This window comes from Amblyomma mixtum, chromosome 9, assembly GCF_055824585.1.
Source record: "Amblyomma mixtum isolate Tamu chromosome 9, ASM5582458v1, whole genome shotgun sequence".
NCBI classification, from domain to species: Eukaryota; Metazoa; Arthropoda; class Arachnida; order Ixodida; family Ixodidae; genus Amblyomma; species Amblyomma mixtum.
In genome coordinates, this window is record NC_143020.1 from 65,280,471 (window position 1) to 65,307,442 (window position 26,972).

The 26,972-nt window shown below is 46.9% G+C and overlaps 1 protein-coding gene across 1 annotated transcript; it reads right to left on the reverse strand.

Annotated features, from left to right (window-relative positions):
* Positions 1–3,667: 3,667 nt before the first annotated feature.
* LOC149329399 (uncharacterized) lies at positions 3,668–16,092 on the reverse strand. The gene is made up of 3 exons (XM_089562201.1): positions 15,727–16,092; positions 13,053–14,341; positions 3,668–4,116 (listed from the first exon to the last, which is right to left on the reverse strand). The coding sequence occupies exons 1-3, from the start codon at positions 16,090–16,092 to the stop codon at positions 3,735–3,737; spliced, it is 2,037 nt and encodes a 678-aa protein (XP_089418327.1). The 3' UTR covers positions 3,668–3,734.
* Between the last annotated feature and the right edge of the window lie 10,880 nt (positions 16,093–26,972).

Here is a 26,972-nt window from a genome sequence, read left to right on the forward strand (position 1 = left end):
GATACTTTTTTTATATATAGACAGTCTATAAACTGTGTATAGGCTAGAAACTATAACCACTGTAATTTTTTGCGCAGGAACTATAGACTATTTATAGACTAAAGTCGATAACCGCCTTAATTTCCTTCTGTCTATGGATGGTCTATATGCTATCTGTAGGCTAATGTCTATGACTGCCTAAATGTCCTTCCGTCTATAGATGGTCAATATACCATCTGTAGACTAGTCTATAGCAGCCTTAATATTTATCCTGTAAAGGGGGAAAAACGGGTGTGAGAATTGAAGGATGCGCCCATCTCTTAGAAACACCGTTACATGTACCTGAGAGAGCATGGCTCTCTGCCCGATCAGCATACGCCATTGGTACATTTGCAGTTTGCCTTCACATGAAAAAGTGCTATGACGCAACAATAAAAAAGGCAGCATTGTTATGTTGCTCCCCATACACCTTCTGCTTCGGAGCCGATGACACGCTGATGTCGCCCAAAGCAGTTTTCTAAACACAAACACATATGAAAAGAAGGTTACGCTGTGCAACTTTTTGATTAGTCTAAAAGTGTGGCACATACTATTCGGTGGGAGACGCGGCACTCATGAACAAAGTACTAAAATTTCGTTTTTTTTTTCGCGAAAACAGTGCTGGTTATAAAGCGCGAGTGGAGAACTTATGCTTTAAACCAATTTCCCTCTTTGGTCCTGCATACCAGATCAAGATACACACAGGAAGAACGCGAATGGTAAAGTTATGACCGTGAAATTGGTATCTGTTTTACGTTTCCATCATTTTAGCGCGATACGGCGGAAAATCATTCGAGCTGCAAGCAATTGTGTGTGCGGATTTGTCGGTGTCGAGGGTTTGTTCTCCCGTTGATTACGTTGGTTACGTTTTGAACGAAATCTAACTCATTCATCAGCATTATCATCAGGAACATAATCAGGATTATTTTTCATTAATTTGGTCCCCTAAACCACTCCAAGACGAGCTGTGTATGCAGAAGAGATTATTTGCTCAGAGGCAACCTTCCTATCCTCGTCTTTAAACTGCGTTAACTGCTGCGAAAGCTGCTTATGCCTGTGCCGCCGTGTTGTCCCTAACGCGCGGAAAGGCAGTCGGTGCGAAACCCGTGATGGTAAGCTTCTCCTCGCGAGCTGTCTACGGGCTTTTTCGTGTTGCATGGTAGATATGCAGGAACAGAAATATCAGCCCGTGAATGACGGCCCAAATGGAACCATGCGTTACCGCCGCGTGAGCTTGATATACTTGGCGCCTCCGGAAACACAGCACGGGATGTTTGTCAAAGTTGCCGTCAAGTGGCGCTCGAGAAGCGGTAATAGTGTTTTATGATTTATGGGAGTTTAACGTATCAAAGCGACTGTGGCTATGAGGGACGCCGGAGTGAAGGGCTCAGGAAGAAGTTCAACCGGTTGGGAATCTTTAACGTGCACTGACATCACACACCACACGGGTGCCTTTTGCGTTTCGCCTCTATTGAAACACTGTATCCGCGGTCCGGTTCGAACCCGGGTACTCCGGCTCAGTAGATGAATGTCTCAACCACTGAGCCAACGTGGCGGCTGCTATGGTAGGCAGCAAACATTTCTTGAGCAATGACTCTTACAGAATAGCAAAGTTACTCTGGTCCCACTACGACCCCGGCGTAGCTTCTATTATCACGTAACCATTACGTTAACACTGTACCTCGCGAGGCCTTCGTCGTCTTCACGCAGCGTGCGGGCTGTGCGCCCCACCTCTGCGTTAGTGCAAAGTTGAAAGCTGGCTTTTGAAGGAAGGAAATGGCGAAGCAATTGTCGCAATCTCGGTGGACACCCGAACCGCGCCGTAAGGGGAGGGAGGAAGGTGGGAGGAAGTATTCTCCGGCGGAGTTGATACAGCTCCCTTCTCCCGACAGGTGGGAGGCCTTTCTGGTCAGCTCGGACCCCAAGATTCAAGTACGGGCAATCGAGCTGGCCAATCAGGTCGCCGCCAGCCATCGGCTAGCGGCTATCTAGTACCTGTCTCCTGCAACCTGTTCTCGACGCAATAAATGTTTTGGAATCCAATTCAATTGCCACAAATCTGTGCAGTATACACCGTTAGGTACCTGCGTAAGGGGGCCGACTTCCCACCAGCTGATTTGATTCCGACCCTAGTTTGATTCCGACCCTAGAGCTGATATTTGGCTGCAAGGTTCTCGGCGAGGAAAACATGAGCGCCCTGGACACATTCAAAGCGCCGTGGTAGGCCTGCTTTCAGAAATAGACGCGCATGATAGAGTTCTTAAGGAATGGGCGCCACTTTTCACGAACTTAGTATATTTGGCTGTAATGCAAAAATTCCACTATATTGTCGCGAATCTCGACAGTTGGCTATCAGCTTTAAATACAGCACAGCCGAAAGCGTCGGGAATTCGGTTCGCCGACCATCGAGCTCGCTTGTGCCTACGCCGTCGCCGACTCATTCAGTCCTTTGCTGGCACAAGTCAGCCCAAGTAAAGAGTTTAGAAGCAATTCTTTTCCTGCTCGCTGGACTGCGGTCACCACTAGGTGACAATATACTACTGCCGCAAACAACAGGACTATGGCTGTTGATGGATAAAATTTTCAAACGAATTGTCGCAAACACACTCAGAAGTTGCAACAGAAGCTGCGACGGATGTGAAATCTGAAGCAATCGCATTCCACTCGTAAGGTAACCTAAGAATCCACTTATTTTACGCCAGGTTTCCTTCCCTCAATATCGATGACAGATATGGAGCACGCAATAAACAACTGTGCTTGCATTCATGCGGAAATCGAGACGATGCAGACTTAAAAAGAAATAACTTCATTTTCAGTACATGTTTTGGAGATAAAAGGGTGGAGCTGGGAACTGTGCGCTCTAAGCCTCATTCCTAACAGTGTCAAATGCCATTTTCAAAGCCACAGTCTACAGTAAGCAGCACCTCCGACAATGACCTGTGTGAGTGAGCGCGGGTACCCGTGTTGCCAATATCAGGGACAAGTTTACTCGCACACTCCTCTAGTTTATGGTTTACGGTTTATCGGGGTTTAACGTGCCAGAGTGACTCAGCCTATGAGGGACGCCATAGGCAAGGGCTCCGGAAAATTCGACCGCCTGGAGTTCTTTGCGATGATCCTGGTACACTCAAGAAAGCGGAGAACGGTGAGTGCACGCGGATATTCCAGTCGTCAAAATTGTACTTTTGACTTGGGCATAGCTGAAAAACAAATGAAAACTGCAACGCAGTGCAATAGAATGTTTACTGAGGTAAACAATGACACATTTTGGGTCTGTTTATACGCTGTTTCAATTTTCATGCACAGATGCATGAGTCTAGTGGTTGGCTAGGTAAGCCGGCTAGTTCCGTCAACAATCACAGGAGCAGAAAAGCTCTTTCCGAGAAAAATATTCGATTAACATTTTCTATACGTGTATAACTTTCCTTCAGACAGAAGCGAGAGGTTAATCTGAAAGGTACAGAACTAAACAAGATTAAGCATGATGAATAAGCTACTAACAAAAGCTGGGTAAATAAACTACTGACAAAAGCTGGGTAATCACCTGATCCCTGATACTTATCTATGAATGATCGGATGTCAACCGAGTTATCCACGGCGAGAGCCTCTCCGATCGAAGAAAGAAACAAATTACATGTCGAGCGGCCGTACAAAATAGGTTAAAAGGTGAACATGCGCGTTGCATCTTCACAAGGGTCCCTTCACTGCACAGTGCATCAGCTACGTGGCACAGTAAGGTTCATGCAGTCGCTGATTTTCTTTGACTTGTTGCTCGCCGGGCACTGGAATGCGGTCTCAAAGTCAGCGTTGCCTCTTAACAGCTCGGTAATCAAAGGCTGAACGAAGAATGCCGTGCTGCTGCAGCGGAAGTACACAAGGCGTGCGTAGAAGAATTGTGCTTCTGACATCCGGTAGAGGCTCCAGGCGTCTCGAATCTTGTGCCAGCTTGCTCTTGGAGCCGCCGGTGTGACGTCATCTGTAGAGACGGTGCCTGCCGCTCCGACAATGGCAGCGATTTGCAGCCCGTGCTTGAGCCCCACCAGTGAAAACAGGCTATCGAGCACATCGAGGTCGATTGAGCCGCCGATGAGGCATTGCCTGCGTGAAAACTACTGTCAGAACTCGTAAACAGGAAATAACACGCCCATATTTAACATTTACGCATGTCGTTGTTTTAAGAATTGTGCACTAATTCATCATGATGAGCCCGAATGCGGCCACTGCAGAACAGAGCCTGTTCCATAACTCCCCAACTGACCCTGTCTTTTGAAAGTTGCGGTAACCGTATCCCCGCGAACTTATTTACCTCATCTGCCCAGATAACTTTCTGCCGCCCTCTGCTACGCTTGCCTTCTCTTGTAGTTCAGAATGTTACCCTTAATGACCCCGTTTATCTTGTCCTCGCATTACATGCTCTTGCATAGGCGATCTCTTGGCTTGCTTTAGGATGTCATTATATCGTGTTTGTTCCATGTCCCAATCTGCCATCTCCCGTCTCTTAACGCTTCACCTATAACTTTCTTTGTATAGCTCCCTGCGTTGTCCTCAATTTAAGTTAAAACCTTTCGTTAGCTTCGGCGTTTCTGCCCTGTAGGTGAGTGCCGGTAAGATACAGCTGTTATGTGCTATTCTCTTGCGGGATACTGGCAAACAGCCATCATGATCTGAGGGAACCTGACAACTGTGGTCCACCCCATTCTTATTCTTCAAGTTATTTCCATCTCGTGATAAGGAACGGCAGTCACTAGCTGCGCTGATTGGACGTATTCCAGCATAATTTCCTTCACGTCGCTACCAAGTGCAAACGGCCATTCCCTTCCGAGACTGCTGGACATCACTTCCGTTTTCTGTGTATTAATTTTTAGAGCTACCGTTTTGCTCTCGCTGTCAAAGTCATTGATGATGCTTTGCAATTCATCGTTTTAATGAGTTAGCAAGCCAATGTCATCAGTGAATTGCAAGCTCCTAGCGTACTCGCCATTCACTATTATCCGCAGCTATTCCCAGCCCAAATCTCTTTCAGTATTTCAGAGATTATGTTTCAATGCCTGGCACCCTTCGATATTGGAACTTTATTGCCGACTTTCTGGAGGACTATGGTGACTGTGCAGCCGTTGTAGATATCTTCCAGAAATTTTACGTGAGGCTGATCTTCACTATCATTTGTAGATATCTTCCAGAAATTTTACGTGAGGCTGACCTTCACTATCATTTCGTAATGTCTGCCTGTCTGCTGAGGTTACGACTGAGTCAAAGGCTTTCTTGTAATCAGTGAAGGATATATAGTTCTTTTTACATATATAGAAAATTTGTCACCTGACTGATAGCGCGAATACGGTCTATTGTCGAGTAGCCTTTATGAGAGCCTGCTTGATCATTTGGTTGATAGAAGTCTGAGGTTGTCCTGACTGTATTAGCGATTACCAAGTAAATACATTGTAGGCAACTGTTAGAGCGCTACTGGTAAAGCTGGGATACCCCGCAGAAGGCGAGGGCGAAGAGAAAACAGACATTGACAGGAAAAGGAGGAACACTTTCTTGGTTAAACCGGTGCCCAGAAAAGCATGTAGACTAAGAACCACAAAGGAAGTAGGCGGCGAGATCTTCGGAGTTGGACAGGCTCCGAAAGAAGAAACGGATGGTTTTGTATGTGGACGCGTCTTAGCACAGAACGGTGGAAAGCACGAGGGCGGTAGTTGTAGTGAGCGCCAAAGGAAAAATAATCCCCGGTGCGTCAGTGAGCACAAAGTCAAAGCAGGCAGCGGAAGAAATCGCCGTGGCTGTAGCCCTGACTGAGGTCAACTGATAGGGAGTGAGTTAATGTATAGCGACGGATACTCAGGCTGCAGGCTGCATCTATGGGCATACACAGCTGGAAGGCTCGGCCGCAAAGCCGCGAGGATCCTCTCCGAAGAAAAACAACGAAGGCACAGAAAACTCCAATATTTGGATCCCCGGCACTGGGGTTGAGGGAAATGTCGCGCCACACGCGGTTATCCGTCAGGGTTGCGCGAGAGTTGACGAAGCGGAGGGCGGGATTGCCGGTCGAACCCTTCAGCACAGCAGAATCTTTCGGCGAGGCAATGAAGGCATTGTTGGGAGCGCGCAAAAAGTGCTGTGCTCGGCGGACAACCTCAACAGAGAGGAGGCCACCACGCTCCGACGACGGCAGACACCTACTCAAGCAGAGCCATATATCACAAAATGTGGCCGGTAGACACGGGGGGGGGGGGGTTACGACGTAAAACGTTACCTGGGGCTTTGAGAAAGCCCTTTACTACCTAAGGTAAATAGCCCTAATCTAGAGCAGTGGGAAGCCCTCCTGAGTGACTCCGAACCGAGCACACCGCTTATGCGGGTGACGAAGGCCAAGGCTGCGGCGGCGGCCTACGGGATCCTGGAATAGGGAACACCAACCCTGAAGCTGCAAATGTATCGCTCCCTCAACCTATATGCCCCAACATTTCGATTCCCAAATAAATGTTTTTACGACTACTACAGTAAGCTGATTGGTACGTGACTTTCTTAGTCTTTGACGTTTCCTTTCTTATAGATAAAGGCGATGTTAGCGTTCTTTCAAGCTACCGGCGTACAGTATCCCCGCAGTCCTTCAACAGATCTGGTGTTACTCGATATTCGCTAGCTGCTTCCCCCTTTGGAATGCTTTTAAGGCTTATTTTACTTCATCTTTCTTTACTAGTAGGAAGCGCCATGGCTTTACGCTGAATCCTCTCCCTTCAACGTCCTAATTCCACTGCCTACTCTATAGATTTCTGTACAACTGTTCGGCTAGATTAACTGTTCTATCCATATTGCCAATGACATTTCCCTCTTCGTCTCTTAATGCATATATCTGATTTTCGTCTACACATTATTTCCTCTTCGCCATCTTTTGGGCTACATCCCGTCTTTAAAGCATGCTAGATTCTCTCCATATTAAGTTCGTTAAGTCGGTTACCTTGTGCTTATTGATAAGTTCTGAGAGCTCTACTTGCTCTATTCTGTATGGGATTAGCGGCTTTCATGCTTTGGCGTTTCACAGTAAGATCGTTCGCCTCCTGAAATAGCAAGCCTGCAACCTGTCGGTCTATAGCCTCAATAGATGCTTCTATTCACTCTACAAGTCTAGGCTAATTTGAGACTTTATCTTCCTGTGGTCGCTACAACTCACCATTCCGATCCTGCAAAATGCCTGGGTGAGCGCACAATATTAATTTCCTACGAAAGTTTTTTTTTTTTTTTCTTTATTGTGTCACGGATTCTCTCCGTGTAGGGGGCAGAGGTAAAGGCAAAATGCCTGACAGAGCCTCTGCGCCCCCACAGTTCAAGGCAGCATAACGTGTCATTTACACACATATTTGCTAAACATTTTTAGCACACAACAGAAAGCAAAAAAAAAAATCCGTAACTTTGTATTATGAAATAAACCTCCTCTGCAAATGAAACGTCATGTATTTTAAGGTTATCTTCTGCGAAGTAAAGTAATATATTTAACTAGGACTCTGTACAAGCGTGCGCTCTGAAATAAGGCTGCATTAGAGTACTCGCACAAGCGTATAGCGTTGCAAGATGTGTGCGTGTTCCTACATATATATTTAATTTTTAATTTGTGTTAAGAAGCATATAGATAGAGCAATAGTCCTATCCAAAATGATTTATGGTACTGTTGGATCATACGTGGAGGTTTTTCGGTTAAACTACGTGACCTATAAAAATTTAACCCGCTGTCAAAAACCGACGGGCAATAAAAATGACTCACATTGCTTAAATATTACTTGAAAATAGCAGAAAAAATTTCACTCAATTATCGGCGCCGTATTGGCAAGCGTTATATAAGCTTTTCTCATTCACCCACGAGACATTGCTACCTCCCTAGTAACTCTGGCGAAAACTTCACGAGGTAGCATGCAAAATTTGAGGGTAAGCAAGTTTTTCGAACGTGTCCTGAAGTCAATAAAAGGGCGCTTCAAATGTTCAGCCATCATTCATATATGACATTTTCAACAAAAGCACGCCGTAACCAGTGCGGGCATCCACGCATCCATACCATCCATGTAACGGATGGCTCGCCAAGTAGTCTCCAACCATTGTCGAGCCTCTAAAGCACATTTCGGAAGAGAATTTCCGTTTGCATCCTAGCTTCCCAAGTCGTCGTTGAAGAGTCCCAATGGAGAGACTAAAAATGAAATATAGTTCATACTATGCGCTCAACCTCGCATCGTGTAGGATGTGGAGGTCTTCGGAAATGTGCGTTGTAGCCACCATAGGATGGTAAGGTCTCGAATTTGCTCAAACTTCAAGAGGGAACGAAGAAACTAGTGAAGCGGAAGCCCATCAGTGGCATAGCGGGAAGAGGGAAAGTAGAGGAATGAGGGATATCGCTGCAGAACAGGTATTCAGACTCTTCGAAAAGAAAATATATGCCTCGAAAAGAAAATAACAGATGTAACTTGTAGCACGTAACTTAATGGGGAGAAATGCGGAGACTACCGACACGGGTTGAACTTAAATTGCGGCGACCGCAGCAGGCTATAGCAAGGAAAACCAGCTGTGCAATGATCAGAGACAGAAAAAGGCTCGCTTGGGTCCAGGAAGAAAAGCGAGGTAATTATGCTGCCGTCAAAATAAAGAGGAAAAAACACGCATGGTAAGGGCATGCAATTAGGAGCGTGGTAATAGTATAATTTAGAACATAATCAGATACAAATAGTGTAATTAAGAACCGAATCTTATAGGAATCGAATAGTGAAAGAGCGGAATAGATTAGGAATCAAATAATTGAATTATTGTTTTGACCTCTTGTGCGATATTACTAAAAACCTAATAAGCATAGAAACCATCGAAGCGTGACATGTGGAGCTCTAATTGACGTAGTTAAGGATGCAGCTGCTGTCGAAAAACGGATAACGCACCACCACCAGAGCACGCGTAATAATAGGTAAGCATATTAACTCTATGACCGTCTTTTCATCCACACTAAACAGTCACTTTTTTTACTGATGTCTTCCGCAAGAAAACCAGCGCCACATCGCAGTCCCCGTGAAGGACAAGAGATTAGCCATGGCGAGCAAGAGTGGCCATGAGGGCGAATCTTGCTAAGCCTGTCCGAAACATGTTGTAGCGCCCACTACTGAAGGCTATAGGTATAAGCATTGCGAAAGCCGCCGCACGAATCCGCGTTTACGGGGCTGTGTCCTTCTCCCCGCAGAGACTGCTCGCGGCAGAAAGAGTCGTTGTAGAAATATGAGGCGTCGTATTTCAACTTGCTGCCAAATATTCGATAATTGTTACTACATTTCAAATTGTATTTGAATAAAATATTTCATTTAATCCTGAATTGATCCTGAACATGCATTGTTTGATTCGTTCCATAAATGTAATTTGAGAATAGTCGGTTCGCTATTACAAATTTTGATTTGTACATTCAGGGACAAAAGTCTCCGGACCACGTGTTCCTCTAAGGAAGCCGATAGCTCTGCTATTAGTCGGCGGCCGGAGACCACACTTGTGGAGGTAAAAGGTAAATTTTCGTTCTTTCATCTGCCCAGGTGCGGTCTCCAGCCGCTGTCTAATAGTAGAGCTATAAGCTTCGTTTGAGGAACACGTGGTCCGGAGACTTTTGTCCCCGACTGTACACCAAAACATGTAATGAGAAGAGAAGAGAACCGCTACTCCGTTAAGGTGACGCAGAAGAGTCCAAGGGAGGGCAAGCGTAGGAAGGCGGCATGGGAGGGCAATGCAGGTGGATGAAATTTGGAGGTTCGCAAAGATGATGGTTTGGTTGGCTTATTGGGGTTTAACGTCCCAAAACAACTCCGGCTATGAAGGACGCCGTAGTGAAGGGCTCCGGAAATTTCGGCCACCTGGGGTTCTTTAACGTGCACGGACATCGCACAGTACACGGGCCTCTAGAATTGCGCCTCGGACGAAATTCAGCCGTCGACAAAGGCGGAATTCTAGAGGCCCGTGTACTGTGCGATGTCAGTGCCCGTTAAAGATGAGATTGCTTGAGATGGCATAGAGGGTGGTGACTCGAAGAGTTATCAGAGGCCATTCTTTTTCAGCGGATGAGGTTAGGCTCATGACAATTGTGCAATACTTTACAGCGTGAAATTTTTTTCGAGCCGAATTAATTGGGCACCACGTTCCGCATGGTTTCTGTAAGACGATGCAATTTTTTTAAATTTCTCTGCACAAATGCCAATCTATACCTTTGTTGCATTGAGGAGACTATCTTCCTAGATTTCACCAATGCGTCCGAAAAAGTATCCCATTGGCTCCCCCCACCCCCCCCCCCTGGGTCCTCGGTGTTCGCATTCTCCCCGGGTCCCGGGTTTTTTAGACAGAGGAGACTCAGTGCTTCGATTGGACTGTACAACCAGGCCTGGGATACAGCGAGTTATGGAAAGAAAAAATTCAGGGGGCACTTTGACAGTCTAAAGTGCGTAGAGGCGAAAGCGTTTTCCGCACCACTTTGCCTATGTTACACCCGTAACGTCACCACTGGATGACGTCACACATAACTGGTGAAGAAGTAATGACAGATTACTAATGACTAATTACTGATCAATGACTCAGCACTAAATGACTGCTAATTAATGGCGCTTAAGCTTTGCCTTTTGGAGTGCAACGCGACAGCGTGTTGTAGCGCTGCCAGGGAGTCCACGAAAAGCCACCATCCGTTCGGCGCGATAGCTTGCCCTTTCAACGCAACGCTTCTTGAGGAAAGGAAATGGCGCAGTAATTCTGTCATCGCGGTGTACACCTGAACCGCAGTGTACAGGAAGGGAGGAAGTCGGAATGAACGAAGAAAGAGAAAGAAGGGCCGTAATGAAGAAAACGAAAATTTTATTTGAGGAAAGGAAATTACGCAGTAACTGTCTCACATATCTCGGCGGACACCCGTCAAAACGCGGACACATCTGTCGGCACGGCTGCCGACACGGACACAGACACGGCTGCCGACACGGATTGCTGACGACAGCATGAGGCATTAAAGGATTTCGGCTTAAAAATGATAGGTGTAACGTTAAGAGATAAGAAGCGGGTGGAGTTGGTGAGAGAACAAACGCGGATTAATGACATCCTGGCCGAAATCAAGAGGAAGAAATGGAATTCGGCAGGGCATGCAATGCGAAGGAGAGATAACCTCTGGTCCTTAAGGGTATTGGAGTGGATTCCAAGAGAAGGCAAGCGTAGCAGCGGCGGCAGAAAATTAGGTGGGCGGATAAGATTAAGAGAGAGAGAGAGAGAGAAAAGGACGGAAAGGCAGGGAGGTTAACCAGGCGATGCCCAGTTGGCTACCCTACACTTGGGGAGGGGAACAAAGGGGAAAAAAGGAAAAAGAGCGGCAAGGAAATGAGTTTTCTAAGTGTCCAGCGACCACCATGTCACAGGGACAGAGGGCGCGCACTGAAAACTTGAAGATTATAGGCGGGAATGCAACCCCGAGTCTTTTAAGAAAGTCAGGAGCGCTTTCACCGCTTTCCGTTGTCTGGAAGGTTGAGTCCAAGGCCCCAGAACGTTAGAAATTCGCGGGAATACGGTGGCCGACGTACTGGCGAAGGACAGCGTTAGTTAGAGAGACATGAGAAAGGCCATTGCCCTGCAGTGGGCGTAGTCAGGCTGATGACGATGATGATGATTTCATTACTCCAGTTATTAGAAGAGAACTAGAATAGTACATCGAGCGTATCAAGCGTTAAACCCAGCCCAGGCCCAAAATCTCTTGCACAAGTCGAAACACTGCACGGCTGCGAGTCTTTCATAAGAATCGTCATCGCGGCAAGCTGCGCAGTGAGGCCCTTCCTCCACCTTCATACACTTGTAGCTTAAGCGAAGATGAAAAAAGCCTCCTTGAGATATCAACTGGTTAACGAGTTTTAAATAAATATATTATTAAGTTAGGCCCTTGATTGCAGTCCCATTGCAGTCCCAGATTTGTAGCCATGTGTTAGCAACAACCACATCGCTTTCTACAATTCCGAAAACGCGCCTTCGCTCGGCGCTGCTGCGAAACAAATTTTGGTCATCCTTTTCGAAAAGCGCGCGCCGAGATACGATCTCCATAGCAATGCGTCGCTCTGTGGGCCACGTAACACATGACGTGCACTCTCACATCCTCACTGCAGTCCTCTCCGCTGCACACAACATATGTGGCCGGGAGTGACGTGATTGACAGTCTTCGCATCAGGGCACGTCGAAGGAGCGCGGTTTTTCAAGAAGGGCGCGATATGGAGAAAACTCACTTTGGCAAGCCTCCCACGGTAATCTCGAAGTTATTAATAGAGGTATAGCCATAACAAACGGCCGGCTGCAAATTTATAATTGTAACCAGACGCCTCAACTCAGCAGTTGAAAATTCTAATACATTTTAGCTAAACAGCTTACTACTTAACATGATTCCCCTGTCCTCTGATGACTGCACACAGCGGTATAAAAACGCCGCATGGGTGGTCGCGATATGCAAGCGACGCTATTCTTAAGAGCTCTTATTCACTTTCGCTCAGAACGCCAACATATCAGGCGGCTGTACTGCACGAATATTATTAGCCCTATTCCACGTTTTCTAAATCTAGATTCGCAATTTATTTATCCAAAGCACGTCCAATAACTGTGAACAAATTCTCTGTTTGGCATGATTACTGACTTTTCGGTATCTTGAAACGTTGTACGCAATATAAGGTATGAACATGCTATAATTTTCTACCCTTTGAAAAATTAGTTTTTATTATTGTCTTCTATAGTTAACTCTTTAGTACTCTTCTCTACAACGCTGTATTTGTTGAGGGTATCAACGATATAAATATAAAGTAGTTTATCAGCGGCGCCTTAACATATCTTGCAAGCGGAACTAAATGTAATTGTTATAAAGTACTATTTAAAAATCTTCTATAAAGATTTTCCTCTGGCCACTACACAAAAAGCAATGTCAGTGTTATCTCACGCGACCGTAACCCAAAGCCACAAAGCCCCTTTAGCAGTGGCGTGTCTCTTATTTGCGGTATTAGCGGTGGCATTTCGGCATATGTCACCTGTGAGATTCCAACGCGGCCTTCGTTTCTCTAGACCAGCCCTTCCACTCGGCCACTTTGGTCCACAGCAGGGCTGCCATACGACTTCCAATCACGGCTGCGTCGGCGAGCAGCGGGTCCATGGTGCCCGAACTCAACCAACCGTACCCCGCTGACGTCAAGTAGAGGGTAGTCTCGTTCACAAAAAAGATGCGGTCCACAACCCTGTTCTCGCTGTCATCGCTAATCCAGGGAACGCCTTGTCGTGCTTTCTTCTTTTTGGTGTCGAACTCGAACTTCAGCGCAAGGAATAAATTCCGGACAAAGCCCTGCGCGGACATATTGGGAACGGCGGGCTCCCTGAAGACGAGGTCACCAGGAAGCATGAGAGACATATTGCCGATCAATTCTCGGAAGCGTTTCGTGTCATTCCCGGCCGCGACTAGCCGCATTATTGGGGGGTATTCCACGAACCTACGTCTTGTGGTCTCGAAGATGTTGTGCAGCTGGCGGTCTTTGGCGGGAGTTGCAATTCCGGCCACGTATGTGACTCGCCATAGTTGGCTGCTTCGAAACACGTGTGACTGACAGATCTTCTCGCTAGTCATTGTTGGGGAATTTACTGCGATGTCATTTTGAATGGAGCGCATGGCGTCCAAAGCGACAACAAACAGCATGTAGCACAATGACATAGGCTGGTTTCGTGGGTCGGTTAGGAGCCGTATGTCTGCAAGGAGTCTCGCCTTGGAGTCAACGCGAAGTGTTTTCAGCTGGTCAGTGTCAATAAGAAACTCGCGCAATATGTCCTTGAACTTCGCAACTTCCAGACCACCGAAAGCTTCCGAAATCTCCTCCAAAGACGCCGCTTCTAAGTGCGAATTGGCAGGCGGTAATTTATCTCCCCACTTGGACATCTCCTCGTCGGTGTAGTTCGTGCCAAAGTGGGCATTAAGGGTGGAGAGAGCGATGGCGCTGCACGAGGCGTCGCAGTACCTCTTGTAGTTGGTTACCCGGAGTGTCACCCTGTCGAACGTGATCGACCTTGCTAGGCTAGCAGAGCCATGATATACCACGAAGAAGAACGACAGTTTGTAGCACTCACGAGCCGCTAGCCCAAAACGAAGTAGGTCTGCGCCACTCATTCGCCTGGTGTAGTTGACAATTTCCAGGACGGCGGCTACAGCACCCTTGGCTCTCATATCTCTCTGCCATATCTCCTGGATGCACGATGTGAATAGGGCATGGAGCGCTGCTGCAGACTGACTGCCGTTGTTGTGGGTACCCTTGATGATACTGGATCGAACATCCGCCTGCAAACCGAAGTCCGCGGTGACACAAACAATAGTTTATTCATCAATGTGGTAATCATCTCTCAGATTCGTTGTAAGCGGAACTGCTCTCTTTTAGGCAGCGTTATAGGACTCAGTGGCTAGTGTTATTTCGTTCGATCTTGAACTTAAATCTTCGGTGCAATCTGTTCAGTCGTCGGTTCCCATCATACGGGCAGCATATGGTTTTTTTTTTTTAACTTCACAGTCAATTATCTTTCAGCTATAAAGTGATTACGTTATTGATTTCCTATTCATCAACGCCACAAGTAAAAAAGATAGAAACTTTTACGCTATGCCTTACTTGGCTTCAATGACTGTGGGCTTTATTAAATTATACGTCGTAACCAGGCCCTCATTTCCCTACCGTTCTTTGCTCATTAGGTTAATGAGGGCATCGGTTCTCAGAGTCTTGATGCCACACGTAGCATCAGAGGGTTCCTGCACAGCTTCCATCCTCCCCCATTCGATCCTGTTCCACGTGACACTCGCAATAACACAGGACGTACTACGTGCGCCGCTAAGGACGAGGGTGGCGTTGGTGGACACTTACGATTAGGTCACACACAACGTAAAAAGCATCGAAAGTAGAAGATTGGACACCCGTTATTGAAGCGTGTCCAGTTTTTCAACCTCCGATTCGAGGCAGTGAGAAAGGCAACCTTTCATAAGGGCGATGGCATTGATTTCAGCCCCAAACTCACTGAAATATAACAGGTCGTGCTCCCTTCTGACAAGTGTAGGTCTAGGCATATCATTATTCCCATTCATTCTACCTCTGACATAAAATTAACGCTTTTCTTAGGTGCACCTAACAGTTCTCTTTCATGCCAGAAACATGCATCTGCGTGCGGCTAGTGGAAAATTTTGTCAACCTGTAATGCTAGAACATTTTTGAAAACAAACCACACTGTGATGAAATTCTGTCAAAATATTTGTAGCTAGGAATATCAGCAGAAGTGATATTTTGGACCCGTATGTCTAGGTGTATATCGAGAAATAAATCTGACAATTCCTGGTCTCTTCCCATTCCGTAAATTGCACAAGGTGGGATTGTGCACTGAAGTTATCAAAACATTCATTCATATGCCCTTGAAGAAAGACGGGAACATTATCGAGATGTCTGGAGCGCTGACTTCCTGTTTCGCAGTGTAACGAGTGTGAATGTCGTAAGATGGGTCGCGGCATGCATATCCCCAATGGGGCGCACCAGAAAAAAACAAGTGAGCAGAAAAAAAAGTGCTTGGGCTAGAATATAGGCCGAGTATCTCCACTCAGAGGTTTCTAATTTTCGCTGCTGGCTGCTTCGTGGAATCTATCGCAGCTACTACAACGTAATTATCCCACATATCCGAGTACAAACTCACCAGCATGTCGTAGGCCACGTCGTTCTCAACAAGGCCGTCCTCAATGGCATGCTTGCAGATGTACGCGTAGAAATCGGTGCAGGGGTCCTGATCGCGGTCGATGACGGCGAACAGCGTGGCTGCTTCGTTGGGACAGCAAAACGGCTTCTCGGTGCCACTCGTGTCGTCGTGCTGCTGCTCGGCTGTCCAGTGGATCGCGAACCACACCAGCGCGCTGATTGCTATGGACAAGAAGACCCCGCAGGCGCAGCCAAGGCAGATGCCGAACGACCACAGCCCTTTGCTGGGCAAGACGGAAGTCCGAGTTCCCGGGCGAGCGCTGCCAAGGGGCGACAGAAAATCTTCTCCCGTGAGTTGCTGCTGCATCGTGTCTGCCTTCTCCTTCTTCGGAACACGAGCTTCCAGGAGCCCGTGCTCTTTTGCTCGAGATGGCGGCTCAAAAGCTCGTGCTCTCCATGGGCAGAGCTGCACAAAGGGAGCTTGTGACAAAAAAAGAAGGGCACGAGGGGGCTCAAATTGTTTTGTGAGCCTAACTTTTTTTTTTTGTGGCAAAGATGAAGATCACGTAAAGTTCGGTTCTAAAGTAGGCTTTAAGAGAGTTTCTCTCCTGGCAGGAGGTGGTTAAAGGGCTTGCCCGACCTTTTGAAGCACAGATTTCCACCCCAGCTGCCCTGCCATGGGTCGTATCGAGGGTCTAGTAGATGTCTCGTAAACAGAACAAGAACAATCAGTATCAAAGCCTACCGATGTTCACTGCTGGTCAAAGGGCTGTTCGATATTTCTCCAATTAGCCCTCTTTTGTGCCAGCTGCGGCCATATTGCAGCAAACTTGTTCATCTCATCCGCCCACCTGGACTTGTCGTCCCTTGTTCTGCTTCCCTTCTTTAATAATCTATTCCATCACCCTAGGGGCCCATCAGCTATGTTGGCTTCGCATTTCATGCCCCGTATTTCCTTGTTCATTTCTTTAGTTTGATTGTTACTAGGAAATCATTATCTAACATATATTCGGTGTCCTCTGCAGGCAACATACCGCAGCAAAACGTCCCACCTTCCGCCTTTGCTGCTATTACTTTTTCTTCCAGAGAATAGTTCGGGAGCAGACTGTTCAGTGAGGCAGCTATGGTGCCCGCAGACATTTCCCTTCGTCATATATCTCATAATGCAGCTACTACTACTGTTATTACTGCTGCTGCAACTACTACTACTGCCATTACTACTACAACTACTTTTAATAATACCACTACAATTGTTACTACTACTGCTACTAGCACTACTTTAATTAGCGCTAGAACAATTACTTCTGCAGTGAAAAAATGGCATTCGTGTGGGAACAAGGCTGATCAAAGGCAGTCGAGGTTCAAGTAGAGCCTGTTATTGGGAAACCTGCTGGTATGTGATGATAGAGACTAGCCGAGGGGAGAGGCAGCGCAGCTGGTAATCACTAAAGAAGTGGAAGGTGATCAGCAGTGTGCTTTGTTCCGCAGCGAGCTCAACCTGAAATGGGATGTGATGGCCAATGTGACGATGCAGTTTTTGGTCATGGCGACGGCCACGATTAATCTGAGCCGTCGGCTGCACAGAGCAACGAGAAAGCCGCGACTTATGCACGAGTAAAGGGATGGGGACTCAAGGTCGCTTCTCTGGCACGTCTACATACCCGTATGCTGCATCCTGGCGCAATACAGACACTGCGTCACCTTCTCATGGGCGAAAGGACCGACGCGCACCGGCCGATTCACATAAGCATTCATTCAACCGCGTAAATGGCGATCAGTGATGGGATCCCGCACTGGCAGCGAAGTTTATGACGAAAGCAATACTGCTCACAGTTTGAGCCCTTCAGCGTAGCGCGGCGGTGGACACGTTTGACCTTTAGCGCGACCTTAGACGTGACGTCATGCTAGCTGCGAAAAACCAGGGCCACAGCTCGGCTCGTCAGTGTAGAGCGGCGATAGACACGGCGGGTGGTGAGCCTCTCGCTTCTCCCACTAGAGGCGCTGCGGTAGGAGTGTTGTCACACCATCTGTGGAAGAGAAGAGCCCGAACTTGTGCCGTCGGCGGAGAGCGGCGGTAGACACGGCGGGCGATGAGCCTCTCGCTTCTCCCACTAGGAGCGCTGCGGTCGGAGTGACGTCATACCAGTTGTATAAACAGAGCTCCAGCTCGTGCCGTCGGCGAAAAAAGCAATATCTGTGGCATTCGGTTTGCAGCCTACGGGCTGCGGCCGTGTATCTGTATTTTTCAGCCAGCGACCGTTCCGGCGGACGCGGTTGTTGCGACTCCCGTCTTTACTCTGTCTTTTACTCTGTCCTCTTATCTTTCAACTCTCTTCTGTCTGCACGTGGCAGCGGTGGTGGCTCGGCTTGAGCCAGTTGGCAGGCCCGTGCACTTTCCTTTTCATCCTTCTCTCAGTCGAAACCAACCAACCAACCTAGTGTAAAGCTCTCGCCCCTCCCCAGTCACGAATCAATCAATCAATGCCGTCGGCGTAGAGCGGCGGTAGACACGGCGGATGCGGGCTGAGGAAACGGATGAAGTTGCTTTCGCAATTTCCGGGCTTAATTAAGCTGAGCCTCTGCCAATTTTTTTAGTTCGGCTCCTTCAAAGACGACGCCAGCGCTGCCGTCAGTACTGCTATAGTGCCTAGAATGCCAGTATATTCTAGGCACTATAGTACTGCCGCGTGCTTTCTAGCAACTCCGTATGGATGAGTGCTGTGAGCACGAATGCTCTGAAGTACGAATAGTCTTCGGCAACCGTACTAAGCTCATGAGGAATGAAGACAAAGAGAGAGGAAATGAGTTGAAATAAACGCAGGAAGGAATCAAGAACGAAACGAAAATATTGTAAACATTAGTAACTAGTAGGCTACACCACTTAGTTAAAACAAGCGGTAAGAGCAATCTTGTCCATTTCTCCCTCTAAGGTAGCGCGCCTACATTTTTTTCCATCCTGTCTTCTTTTTTTTCTCTTCTTTCTCTTTATCTTTGTTCCTATTTGCCTTTGTCTCTTCGCTTCTCTCTGTGTAGGAATGGATTGGCACTTGGTTTGGCTTCACTTGGCTTGGCTACTAAGCAGTTCAGGGCGAAGCCATGACAAAGAAAGCCTTGCGCATGCATACCAAGAATGGACAACTATAGCTACTATATATACAGCGGGCTTTGATTACATATTGACGAAGCTCTCGCCGTAAAATGGCAGGCAGGGAGGCGGGCAAAAGAGCAGGGCAGGGCAGTGCAAGGCGTGCCAAGGCATGGCATGATGGCAGGAAAGGGCAGGCAGCTTTAATGCAATATTTTACTTAATTCATGTAGGCGATGAAGGCGTCCTCTGCCGATGATTTCTCCTAGGAGATATTTATTTCAGAAAAAGGAGGAAGTGAAAAGAACAAAATAGCCGCCCTTAACACCAAGGAGCCACGGTAAACTGTAAGAGCAACGGCGTCCAGCGTTGACTATGGGGAGGACAAGCACAGAGCACAGCATTCGTGACTACACAGGATTCGCATCATAACGGCGACAACTACTGCGCTGTGCTTTTGCAGGCAGTCTTGATATTTCGCAAAACGACTAGCATTTAGCGACTCTCTGGCAATTCAGCGGGGAAATAATTAGGTTATAAACTCTGGGAAGTTCCAGTATTCCTTAAGATTCCCACTTATTATGAATATTGTTTCTACAGTTCTCAAAAGAAAATGTATCAAAATTTATATTCCTGTGTCTCTCAATAATAAATATGTGACTGAGATTGTGTTTGCATTTGCATGTATATTTATTATAAGATACGACTGTTTTACAGATATAGCCAACGATATCTTGCATATAACTTTTTGTACTGCTTTCATTGTTGCCTGCCGCCGCTCCCAGGCCTCGTCAAGCTTTCGCTACAGGTATTTGCCTGGGAGACCGTGAACATTGTGAAATGTTGAAAATAACTGAATTCAAGTGTATCAAATTTTTAAAGAAATGCTTTACCTTTAGGAGAAAATGAATGGCTGCTAAAAATATTAAATATAGAAGGGTAGACGACCATCTCCACGGCATCTGCCGGTTCCACAAGCGGGTCCCAGTGGGTGCAATACTTTTCCTCAAAACCTGAGGAAATATTAGGCCTTTCCGTTCAATATAACATCGCACAACCTCCGACGCTACATGTCAAACAACTGTTCATGCGCCCGCCTGCAAAAGAAATAACCATTTATATCCCGTTCATGATTCTGCGAGCACATTGAGAAAAAATGTTCAAAAAGGACGTGAACGCGCTTCCATTGGAACGGCGTCGTGTCTTTACTGAATCCCGACACTGCAGCCTCGCTCTGGCCGCGCGGAGGTCCTGCCGCGTGCAGCGAGCAATTAGCGCTGAGTGCTGCGCCATGTGCACGAGCAAACAAAAACGCTTGCCAGCCAGGGAGAGGGCGCGAGGCAGCTGCGTTATAACGAACTTCGCAGAAACCTCCTGGCTGCTGACTTCTCGCGAGAGCTGCTTTATCTGTTCCGTTGTGTGCCGTACTCTTCACGCGGCGGCCGACTGGCAACCGCTGCGCTCGTTATGTAGCGGAGGCTTAAAGCTCAGTCTGCTTAACAGCAAGTAGTTCCGTCCAGGGCGCGTGATCTGATCGAGTTGAATTTTTTTAGCCGCCTGTCGGATTTTCTGTTTCTCCTGCTGCTTCTTCGTCCTTTTGTCGGTGCGTTTGTCCGTCCGTTTGTCTGTCCGTTTGTACTGTAGAAAAACCGTGATCTGAGCTAGTTGGTACATCTTCCGTTTGTACAGTCGGGGACAAAAGTCTCCAGACCACGTGTTCCTCTAACGAAGACGATAGCTCTGCTATTAGGGGGCGGTAGGAGACCACACTTGTGGAGGTAAAAGTTAAATTTTGTTCTTTCATCTCCACAAGTGCGGTTCCCAGCCGCTCTCTGATAGTAGAGCTATAAGCTTCGTTTGAGGAACACGTGGTCCGGAGACCTTTGTCCCTGACTGTACGTCTGTTTGTCCGCCCGTTTGCCCATCCGTTTGTCCGTGCGTTTGCCCGTCCGTTTGACCGTCTGTTTGTATGTCCGTTTTTCCGTTTGCCAGTCCGTTTGCCCATCGTTTGTCTGTCCGTTTTTCCGTGCCGTTGTCCGTACACTTTTCAGTACCCTTGTCCGTCCATCCGACCGTCTATCCGTGCACCTATTCATTTACCTGTAACGACGACGAAGTTCCGTTCAAGCGAAGACGACGACGAACTTCTGACCGTTGTGTGCTCGTGGTACTCGACCTCCGTGTCTACGAGGCCTGTGTCTCTGTGTCTACCGCCGGCGCACAGTACTCTAACCATCCCAGTACCCATCTTACATATCCATCTTGTTTTCAGACTAGCCCACACTATTTCTTTAGGTGCCGCACATTCTGGCATGCGTCGCTCTCGAGCCCTTGGCCCGCAGAGGCTCAATTTAGCTAATCTTTCGTGCTTTCACGTCGGCTCAGGTTCGCGGAAAGCTCTCCTTTTTCGACGCGTTCCTGACGGGAACGAATCTTACACTGAGACGACAAAATTGGTCCTCATTTCAGACTCATTTTGCAAGATGTACAAACGAGCAGAAGAGCCGGAAAACACGCTGCGGTACGAACGGAAGACTGACTAACTGAAGAATATGCACCACTGCTGCTTTCATCGGTCACTAAAACGTGGACGTAAAAAAGTTGGTGACTCAAAGTATCATCTTAAAAATAACCAGTAAAATCAATAAACTTCAAGGAATCTAACGTATGCATGCAAAATAAAATTCGTTGCTAGTCACCTCTCCACATGAAGCTCCATCTGTAGACTGCATGTTTGCATTTCTCGTCGCTGGTTTACTATTCTGCAGAATCCTGATAGTGCGTACAAATTCCCATTATAGCACATCACAAAATGAACAAGGGAGGGGACAACCTCAGGTTGCTGGAGCCAACGTTTCGACAAGGGGACTTGTCTTCGTCTGGGCAAAGCGTTCATCATCGCCAGGGATTATATAGGGCCTTCGCTCCGAGGAGCAAGGCCCCGGGGGTGGGGAAGGAAAGTGGTGTGGGAGGGGATGCGTGTCAGGAAGGGGAGGGAGGTGAATCATCATTCGCTAGGCTGCAATAGTGGAGCAACCTATATCCGGGGGGTGTGCAGTGAACAAAAGGCTTTGAAGGGGCTGCGACAGGGGGGGGGGGGGGGAGGCGCTGGGTGAACCTGCAAAACTCAGATAAAAGGATTAGTCAGCGTGGTACAGGGAAATGAGAACAAGGGGAAATAAAAAGGGGGGGGGGGGGCTGGCACTGGAAGGAGAAAGGAAGGGGGGCATTTCCAAGGAAGGACAAGGCAGGGGGGGGGGGGGGGAATGGCTCGTGTTCAGAGAAAGCCAAAAAGTGGGGGCGGAGGGGGTAACAGGAGTGTCATGGTTTCCGAGAACTGGTAGCAGGGGATTAGGAGAAAAAAAAAAAGGTGAACAAAGGGAGAGGGTGACAAGGCCGGAAATGGGGTGGAAGATATGACGTGGGAAGGGTGCAAGGAGCGACAATATACTTATGTGAGGTTCTAGGAAATAGTCTGACCACGTGCAAGACATTTGTTAATTTAAAATTATGCTGACCCTGGAATGTACCTGAGAGATTCCAGGTTTCCTCTGGACATGTTGATCCCTGTTGGTTGCAGTGTTTTAAATTTGTGGATTAGGAATGCTTCTGTATTTTCTGTCCCTAGTCGATTTGAAGCCTGACTGAAGAATGAACAATTTGAGTTCGTCGAATTTGTGATGGCGTTGATTAAAATGGGTCGACACTGCCTTCTGTTCATTCCGTGTTGTGTCAGCCCGGTGCCCGTTTAATCTGGCACTCATTGTTTGTCCGGTTTCTCCGATATATTGTTTCTGGCAGTAGGAGCACTGGAGCATGTAGATAATATTGGACGATGTGCAGTCAAAACTGGTCTTTATATCGAAACTGAAATCGCTTGCCGTACTTTTAACCGTAGTTATGATCATGGAAGACAGTTGGGCTAGTTGGTGTGAATTCGTTAATGACTGCGACATTGCAACTAGCGTGGAAACACAAGGACAGCGACACAAGAAACCGACGGGACAGCACGCTAGCTGTCCCGTCGTGCTGTCCCGTCGGTTTCTTGTGTCGCTGTCCTTGTGTTTCCACGCTAGTTGCAATGTCGCAGTCATTAACGAATTTAACCGTAGTGTCCCTTTGTAAATGTTTGCATGTCTTGCATCTGGGTCGAGAGCATGAAGTTACTGTCGGTGGTGGTTTCTTACCGAGCCTAGCATGCACCAGGATGTCCCTCAGGTTTGTGTTGCGTCTGTATGTTACCCTTGGTGCGTCGGGAAATATTTTCTTGAGACGGTCGTTACCAGTTAAAATGGGGTGGTATTTCCGCAGGATATTGTTTATGTTTGGAAGCGCGTTTGAGTATTTCGTTATAAGTGCAGGAGGTCGTTGACTGTTAGCTTTTGTTCGTTTTTTAAGAACTACATCTCGTTTCAAAGTGGTTGCTCGTTGGAACGCATTATTAAGGGTTGTCTGTGGATGGTTTCTGGTGATTAGTGTGTTTTTTAGCGAGTGGAGGTGTTTCAGGTAGTCATCGTCGTCGCTACATATTCTTCTTAGTCTCGTTGCCTGTCCTACGAATATACCTTCTTTGCAGTATCTTGGATGATGGCTAGTGAAATCTAAGTATTGTTGTCGGTCAGTAGGCTTCCTGTAAAGTGTGGTTTTGAGCTTGCTATTTTCTAAATGGACAGTGGTGTCAAGGAAATTGACTTGCGTTTTCGAGGAGTTGAAGGTGAATTTAATGCTGGAGTGGAATGAATTGAAATGTGTGACGAATGCCTTCGGGGTCTCAGCCCCATGCTCCCATATCATGAAAATATCGTCTATGTACCGCAGGTATATGAGTGGTTTTTTTAGAAATGAATTTAGAAGTTTAGATTCTAGTAGCCCCATAAAAATGTTCGCGTAGGTGGGTGCGAAGGGAGTGCCCATGCTTGTTCCAAATACTTGAAGGTAGTAAGAAGAATTGAATTCAAAGTAGTTGAGTGTTAGTACCAATTCAAGTAGCGTGAGGTACACTTCAGTTTCGTGCGGGTGAGGACTTTGAGTTAGAATTTTTAAGAGTGCGTCGATACCTTCATTAATGGGAATATTTGTGTACAAAGCGGCGACGTCAAGTGTGACAAGTATGCTATCTGCTGGGATAATGGAAGCGTCATTCAGAGACTCTATTATGCGGAGAAAGTGCGGTGTATCCTCGACAAAGGAAGGGAGGTGGGTGGGAATATCTGCAAGATAGTTGTTCAGGAAAATTGATAAGTTCTCTGTGGGCGTTGTATTGTTTGAAACGATAGGTCTGCCGGGGATATCTGCGGTAAACAAGTCTTCTGCGGAAACCTTATGGATTTTGGGAAGTAGGTAAAAGCGTCCTGCCTGTTTGTTTAGCGGATTTAAGAAGTGGTAATCGGACTCCGTGATTAGTTCTCTTGATAGTAAGTTTGCCAGTTTGTTCAGTATCAATTTGCAGATCTCTGAAGTGGGATCTGAATCTAATTTCCTATAATGACAAGGGTTGTTAAGTTGCCTAAAAGCTTCTTTTTTGTATTTTTCGGCTGGCAGGATAACTATGCTACCTCCTTTGTCTGCAGGTTTAATGACTATATCGGCTCTAGAAGCTAAGTGTTTCAGAGTAGCCTGTTCCGTTTTTTTGGCGTCCAAGTAATGGCAGACAACATAAAGTACCGGCTGAAAAACACATTTAGGCGGACGCTACAGCCCACTCATGCTCCCTCTCCCACTCTGGCCAACACTCAACAACAGACCACCCACAAAAGCGACAACACCCCTGAACGAACACAGCCTGCCCCCGCTAGGACCCAGGACACCTCCACACAGTTCACTCCAGAGACTCGCGACGCTGGCACACAGACGGTAACCGTGGATCCCACACCAGCGGAACAGCACGTAGGAATCACATCGAAAGTAGCCACTAAACAACAAAGCGACCACTTCACACAGACACCTAAGCGATTAGTGACGCACACTAGCACCCAGATTGTCACCGACGCGGACCTCGACACCGATACCACCCCCAAACAGAAGTCCCCTAAACACACAACACCCGTCAAGAGGTCCACTCGGCACAAGCGCAGATGACTCACATCTGGCAGCACCAATCGCCCCGAACCCAAAAGACGAATTTTCCTGGTCGCCAGAAAACTAGCCACTAAACAAACTAACTACCGATTCCACCTACACACTTACAAATCCTACTCGCAGCGCAGGACAATACCCAAAGGACTTCGAGTTAATGTTAGGTGCTCCCTCGGTGCGCTCAGGCCTGAACTCCTCGCTCGATGGGAAAAGGTTTCAAATGACGCATCCCTTTCATTCATAGCTATTTTAAAAGAACATTGTGAAGAGCAGTTAAATTCCCTCGATGATCAACTTAGTAAGATAGAACTAAATTCGGGCGAAAGCCAGACACTAGAAGATTTTGCAGCCAGAAAGGAACGCAAGCTGCACGATAAACAACAGCATAAACAAAATAGAGATAAATTTCCGCTAGATACGAATACATCTGGACAGTTTAACAACCGCCCTCCAATTTCGATACAGACAAAAGATACGCATTTTCCGCCGCAGGACACTGACAGCAACATTGTCGATATTTCCAAATCCCTAAGTGATAGCGACAAACGGATTCTGAAGCATGGCCTTGCATTTTGTCCAACTAACAATAATTTTAACGAGTATGAACTTCACAGAGACCTCACAGAATTTGCGCGAAGATTGCGAATTAAGGAATTCTTTGCCGAAAAAGCAAACACCCCAATTACTAACCTAGCTCTTTCCTGTAACACGTGGTCAACACGTGCTCACCCTACTGCATTAACCAGCCTTAATCCCATCCCTCTCAAAGCCGAAAGCACGTGGACGCCGGAAGCGCAGCAGAGTCCCGAATTAGACTTGTATATTAAATCTGTCTCGAAAGAAATTATAGACCAAACAAAGCAAGCTCGAAAACGCAGAAACGTTACCCCAACGGAACAGGCTACTCTGAACCACTTAGCTTCTAGAACCGATATAGTCATTAAACCTGCAGACAAAGGAGGTAGCATAGTTATCCTGCCAGCCGAAAAATACAAAAAAGAAGCTTTTAGGCAACTTAACAACCCTTGTCATTATAGGAAATTAGATTCAGATCCCACTTCAGAGTTCTGCAAATTGATACTGAACAAACTGGCAAACTTACTATCAAGAGAAGTAATCACGCAGTCCGATTACCACTTCTTAAATCCGCTAAACAAACAGGCAGGACGCTTTTACCTACTTCCCAAAATCCATAAGGTTTCCGCAGAAGACTTGTTTACCGCAGATATCCCCGGCAGACCTATCGTTTCAAACAATAACACGCCCACAGAGAACTTATCAATTTTCCTGAACAACTATCTTGCAGATATTCTCACCCACCTCCCTTCCTTTGTCGAGGATACACCGCACTTTCTCCGCATAATAGAGTCTCTGAATGACGCTTCCATTATCCCAGCAGATAGCATACTTGTCACACTTGACGTCGCCGCTTTGTACACAAATATTCCCATTAATGAAGGTATCGACGCACTCTTAAAAATTCTAACTCAAAGTCCTCACGCCCACGAAACTGAAGTGTACCTCACGCTACTTGAATTGGTACTAACACTCAACTACTTTGAATTCAATTCTTCTTACTACCTTCAAGTATTTGGAACAAGCATGGGCACTCCCTTCGCACCCACCTACGCGAACATTTTTATGGGGCTACTAGAATCTAAACTTCTAAATTCATTCCTAAAAAAACCACTCATATACCTGCGGTACATAGACGATATTTTCATGATATGGGAGCATGGGGCTGAGACCCTGAAGGCATTCGTCACACATTTCAATTCATTCCACTCCAGCATTAAATTCACCTTCAACTCCTCGAAAACGCAAGTCAATTTCCTTGACACCACTGCCCATTTAGAAAATAGCAAGCTCAAAACCACACTTTACAGGAAGCCTACTGACCGACAACAATACTTAGATTTCACTAGCCATCATCCAAGATACTGCAAACAAGGTATATTCGTAGGACAGGCAACGAGACTAAGAAGAATATGTAGCGACGACGATGACTACCTGAAACACCTCCACTCGCTAAAAAACACACTAATCACCAGAAACCATCCACAGACAACCCTTAATAATGCGTTCCA